The sequence below is a fragment of the Octopus bimaculoides genome, chromosome 13 (genome assembly GCF_001194135.2).
Source record: "Octopus bimaculoides isolate UCB-OBI-ISO-001 chromosome 13, ASM119413v2, whole genome shotgun sequence".
Taxonomy (NCBI): Eukaryota; Metazoa; Mollusca; class Cephalopoda; order Octopoda; family Octopodidae; genus Octopus; species Octopus bimaculoides.
In genome coordinates, this window is record NC_068993.1 from 28,322,496 (window position 1) to 28,329,023 (window position 6,528).

General features: G+C 35.2%; 1 protein-coding gene across 2 annotated transcripts in view; it reads right to left on the reverse strand.

The window, feature by feature from the left end:
- LOC106883675 (calnexin) overlaps positions 1-6,528 on the reverse strand; it is a 53,404-nt gene that overhangs the window by 14,892 nt on the left and 31,984 nt on the right. The window contains exon 13 of one of the 2 annotated variants that reach the window (XM_014934776.2): positions 3,297-3,425. In XM_014934776.2, coding sequence (XP_014790262.2) covers positions 3,297-3,425 — 129 coding nt within the window. Of the gene's footprint in view, positions 1-2,728; positions 2,960-3,296; positions 3,426-6,528 lie in introns of those variants that run through there. The other variant, XM_052972386.1, reaches the window with a different exon arrangement.

The following is a 6,528-nucleotide window of genomic DNA, read 5'->3' on the forward strand; positions in this document are numbered from 1 at the left end:
TATATATGTATATACATATATGTACATACATATATATACATACATATATATATACATACATATATATATATATGTATATACATATATGTACATACATATATATACATATATATACATACATATATATATACATACATATATATATACATACATATATATATACATACATATATATATACATACATATATATATATATGTATATATATATAGACATATAAATATATGTATATACATATATATACATACACATACATACATATATATCCATATCTATATAGCTGAGTTTGTGAGTGTGTTGCATCTATAGAAATCCACGCCTTACAAGATAGCAATCTGGGAGTCGCACCGATGGATTCCTCATGGTTGAAAATGCCCGGAATCGGCTATTTGTCTTTTTTTTTCGTTGCTTCCTAACACGTGAAATTTTGCATTAAAAATAATTTTAAACCATAAATTCTAACAAGTTTCAAGTCGCCATTATTTGCAAACATGAGTTCAGTCCCCTTCTAGCGACGGTGCAAAGACAGAGAGCAACAGAGATAACAGATATGTTAACTTTAACTTTATTTCTATTTTAATATAAACCTTTAAATGAGTTGGGTGTTTTTTCTCAAGTATCTAATGAATTATTTGATATAGTGGTGTTGTTTTCATCTACCTACTTTACATCATAATAGTTACTTAATTTTTAATTTATATGTATATGTGAGATAGTAACGATTACATCGTAATATTTGTTTACTTTTCACTTTATTGATTAAATCCGTTCTTTCTTTTGATATTATTTTTAATATTGTATCTGAACCCCATTACTAAGTTAATTTATTATAATTTTTCTTAAACTTTGATAGCTGCAATCTGAATGTAACCTAATTTATTTCACTTATTATCTATAGTTTATATTCTCTAATTTATCTTGTATATAATAAACGTGAAGTTGTGGATCTGTGTGAAGTCTTTTTAAAAGTTTATAGAAATCCACATTTTCCACTTTTTCGTAAATTTTTTTACATCAATGAAATTTTCTCGATGTGGACTTTCCAATGCAGTAATTAGATTTTTTAAAATTCCGTTTACTTTGTGATTTAAGGGAGGTTTGGCTGTTATTTCTAGCAACTTTTATATTTCTTCCCTTCTACCTGTAACAGCGTTCTTATACACATATATCACGCGCTCAACATAAAATATAGAATAAGAGTGAGAGAGAGAGAGAGAGAGAGAAAGAGAAAGTGATACATACAAAGTCTTCTTTCTTTTTCCTCTCTCCCATTTAATAGTTTTCTTGTATCCCTCTACCTCTAACATATTTTTCATAACATAGAAGCGTAAAAACACACACACAACCACACATACGTGATCTGTGACAACAACATACACATAAACATTATAGATATAAGATTTCTGCCCAATCTGATAGAATTCTGGCAAAACTGTGTAGCAACAGATCGCCAGCAATTGCTTCATCACAAATTGCCATCCTAGTTCCTGCTAAAAGGGATTACCCTGCTATGTATAATCAGGGCAGCGCAAAAAGTTGTTTTGCACAAGCATTTCTATAGCCAATTAGACGGATGAAATTTACGTATGCTTAATAATGTTACGCAAAACAGCCTTCAGACTTTCCCTATTAATTTCACTGTCTTTTGAATTATGAACATATTTACATCATAAGGGTTTATTCGTTGTAAGGCTTCCTTTTTTAGTTGATTTTCACCTAGCAAGACTTATCGTAGATGGCGTAATAAGTCACACCCGGACAACGTCAGGTTATGCTGCTAGTATATATATAAAGGTTGGCATCAGATCTGCTGTATTGTTTATGCCATTGAATGCATTCTTGTTTACTCCTATCTGTCTCAAACATTATTCCCTATCTCTATCACTGTGAATGTCATACAACACCTGCATTAATGTCTCCCTATCACTTTCCCCTACCACCCTGCTTGCACCATGATACTTATAATCTTGCTTCTTTCACCCTCTTGATTTTCATGCTTTTCCTATTCACATTCTTGGTCAATGTTTGCATTGAATTTTAAGTCAAGAGTACTTTTTAGTCTTGCAGGGAACAAAGTAACCTCTGTAGTATTAGTATCATAATAAGTATACTCTGAATTGTATAGAAAGGGCATCCAATAACAGAAACTATGCCATAATGGAATATACAAACCAAGACAAATTCTTCACACTTATCTAAGGAGGACTGGCTTGATAAGCACTGAAAATAGCATGTACATGGTGTTATATGTCAGCTGGTAATTTAAGTTTAACCACAAACTCAGCTCAAGATAGAGTTCACTACCAGTTTGTAGTACTTGTATACAATGTGTTATATATCACAACTAGAGCATTAGTAGTCACAAGCTTCTGACAGGCCAACCACTGCTCACTCTATTTCTGAAAGAATAAGTAGTTAAGGAGTATCTATAAACTTGATGTTGAACAAATATTTGAAAGGGCTTCATTTGTAAAGCACCAGTTTCTCCAACCAGTATAGAAAGACACACATAATGATAGTTTCTCAGCACTGACAAGATATTAATCAACCTGCAGCTATAGTAGAAGACATCTGCCCTAAGTTGCCATGAAGTTGGATCAGTTGCAAAATTCTTAACATTGCAGCCATACCTGTGCACAAAAACAATATAATCACTACATCTAAAAGTGGGGTACTTAAACTGCAGGTTTTGAATGAACAAATATATCAAAGAGAGGCAAGTGGGAGAAAAAGCAATGTGAAAGCTATACTTGAGCAACTACTGCAACTAGTATAGAAAATACTGGACAATGCAGCCACAACACATAAACTACCTCTTGATTCCCTCCTTTAGAGATAATGTAGAGAGACAGTAGTATGATAGGAATGATAATAATCATTCCATATGTAACAATTAACCAGGGATTGTCTTCAGCAGCAAATGAAAGTTTATTCATCAACATCATGAAATAGCTACTTTCCTGTATACAGAAAACAAAACCAAATCTTTTTTTTAAAATGCGACAAAACATGAATCATTGAAACAATGATAAGTAGAATGCTGAAAGGGAAATATCTTGCCATTGGGAAGGGGAGGAGTTAGTCACAAATATTTAAGCAATGTCCAGAAATGGGTTCAGTATCCAGACATATTCTCCAAGAGCAGTTAGTTACATTGCACAGAAAAACGGGGGCTTTAAACAGAGCCACACTTTTTTCATGTACACACAAAGGCTTTAGTATTTTAGAAGATAAAGAAAAAACTGGATATGCAGCTGCATGCAATGCAAACCAGCTATTTTCAAAGGGAAAGCTTACCTTTGCTGAGCTGCCTACACAGCAATAGGCAATAACAAGTACAATAGGAAGCAAAACAACAACAATGAATACGGCCCATAGCCAAGGCCGTTCATTAGTCACATCAAGAACAGCTTGCACTACACTTTTCTGAAACAGAGAAGCATTTAATTGAAGAAAGTTGACATAAATTAGAGAATTAAAAAGTAATACTCCATAACCCATTGAGTTCTTGGGGAACCACTGAATATAATTTTTCATTATTTGGACAGTGATTCAAGGTTGTGGTTTTAACAGGGTCACAAGGAAGGTTTGATTATTTTAACCTTCTCAAAATCCATGGAAAAATATTAGCTTAATACTTCAAGCTAACCAAACACATCTGATACACACAGCTCACATGATTTAAAGCAGTAAATTAAACCTGCACATGATACCTATATACAATTGAATGGTCTTGACATTTTATAATTGTATAAACACTGCACATCATTGTCAGGGTATGAGCTGATGAACCTTCTGCTGGCAGGTCAAAGCCCAACTAACATGCCATTCAATTGCAATATTAAAATCAAAAACAATACAGTAATATTTTTCGTCTTATTTTATAGCTAAATGTAATAAATTACAGCTACTGATTAGCCATAAAAAACCTTGAGAATATTGTTACTGCATCAATATATATATATATAGAATGCTGAAAGGGAAATATCTTGACATTGGGAAGGGGAGGAGTTAGTCACAAATATTTAAGCAATGTCCAGAAATGGGTTCAGTATCCAGACATATTCTCCAAGAGCAGTTAGTTATATTGCACAGAAAAGGGGGGGGGGCTTTAAACAGAGCCACACTTTTATTCACTGCACTATATATATATATATAGTGCAGTTAAGTAAACTGTCGTCTAAATTACATGAAAATGAAAACAACAATGACATCACATTTTAACAGATATATTTACCAAAGTTGCATAAAAATATATTCAAATACTAAAGAGTAAATTTATTCAATAAAATCCTCATTGGTTTCAATCATGGCCTCCAGACGACTTCGGAATCTCCCGCAACTCTTCTGGATGGTCTCCTTGTTTAAGTTGATGAATGCTGCCATAATCCTTGCTTTCAGTTCATCTTTGGTGTTACAAAGAGTTTTGTTGGTCTCTTGCTCAACTGCGCCTCACACATAAAAATCAAGGGAGTTGCAGTGTGGGGAGTTAGGTGGTCAGATGTTAAGGGTGATATGGTCACAGAAATTATCTGAAAACCATGACTGGGTTCTCCTGCTTATGTGACATGATGCAGAGTCCTGCTGCCAAACAGAGGGTCTTCCAGCAGCCACCCTCTTGACCCAGGGTAGCACTACTTCTTCCAGGCACTTGATGTAAGCCTCCATGTTGAGACTGAGGCCGTGTGGGAAGACGAATGGAGGCATAACGTCACCATCACTAGAGACCACCCCAAACACCATGATGTTGACTGGATGTTTGATTTTCATCACACTTGGTCCTCAGATTGACTCCCAAATACTTTGAAATGTTTGTATTGGACCTTCTGGCACAAATGCCAAGCAGTACAGTATGTCGTTACCAAATTTTGGGCAGAATGAATTGTGTCATGGTGCTATTTTTCTCACAGATGGTGTCCAACTGACCCTACTATACTGTGTAGTCAACAAAATCAAAAACAAACAATGCACATGCGTGAAATTAAAAATATAAAATGGCGATGATTTACCCAGTGCACCCTTATATATCATAGCTTTGTATCACTTGTCATTATTTACAGGAACATAAGCAATTGATAATCATAAATATTGATAAGAGCTGATAAATAAATAGATGTTAAAACTATTCTTTTATTTGTTTCAGTCATTTGACTGTGACCATGCTGGAGCACCACCTTTAGTCAAACAAATTGCCCCCAGGACTTATTCTTTGTAAGCCTAGTACTTATTCTATTAATCTCTTTTGCTGAACTGCTAAGTTATGAGGATGTAAACACATCAACATTGGTTGTCAAGCAATGGTGGTGGGGGGACAAACACATGACGGGCTTCTTTCAGTTTCCATCTACCAAATCTACTCACAAGCTTTGGTCAGCCTGAGGCTATAGTATAAGACACTAGCCCAAGGTACCATGCAGTGGGACTAAGGTGATGATGAAATCACAAAAATGCCTGATCCTTAGAGCACAGGATTAATAGGTTCCATTTTTAAGCTAAAAAGAGAAACTTTCATTTTGAGCTATATTGCCTCACTTATTCCTTGAAGACAAACTCATTTAATTAAGTTTTTCAGGTATTTAACTCAAAGGATGAGCTCAAAACAAAGCTAGCAATTGCCATATGTGCCAGACTCTTCAGTAGCATTGTCCTACTTGTGCTCTAATATGATATTGAGACAACGAAGACAATAGAACATCAATTGGCAATGATGCAAAGGGCCATGGAAAGATCTATGTTAGGAATATCATTAAGAGAGCACATTCAAAATGAGATACTTCAAGAATGGAGTGAGTGAATCATGTGATCACAGAGTACCAAAAGCACAAGTTCTGCTGGGCCATACATGTCACAAGGTTGAGAGACTACAGGTGGACCTGTGCAGTTGCTGAGTAATAGCCGAAAGATCACAAAAGGTCACTTGGAAGGTCTTCACAACAATAGGAAGACGATTTGGTTAAGCAATTGGGGTTTGGAAGTGCACTGTGACCAGTGGAGTATAACAACATCTGAAGGCCTGGTCGATACTGTGATACTATGAGTCAGAAAAAACTATAAAACATCATTAAACACATTTCATTAAGAATACTTTTTGATAATGGCACAAGGCCACAACAGTGCTGAGGAAGAAATTGTCCCCAGATATATAAATGAAGTCAAGCCAAGTAATTTCAAAAGAGAAAACTACACTCTCTGAGTGGTTGGCGTTAGGAAGGGCATCCAGCTGTAGAAACTCTGCCAAATCAGACTGGAGCCTGGTGTTGCCATCCGGTTTCACCAGTCCTCAGTCAAATCGTCCAACCCATGCTAGCATGGAAAGCGGACGTTAAACGATGATGATGATGATGATGATGATGAAAACGAAAGACTAACGACAAAATATATACTTTTAGACATTCAGTCTATTTCTGCCATTCCACTGTGCTTAATTACTATTACTACTTGTAGTAAGTTCTAACTTTGGAACAAACCCACAAATTTAGAGGTAAGAGCATGTCAACTTAAATCTACTCAATGTCAACACAGACACTAT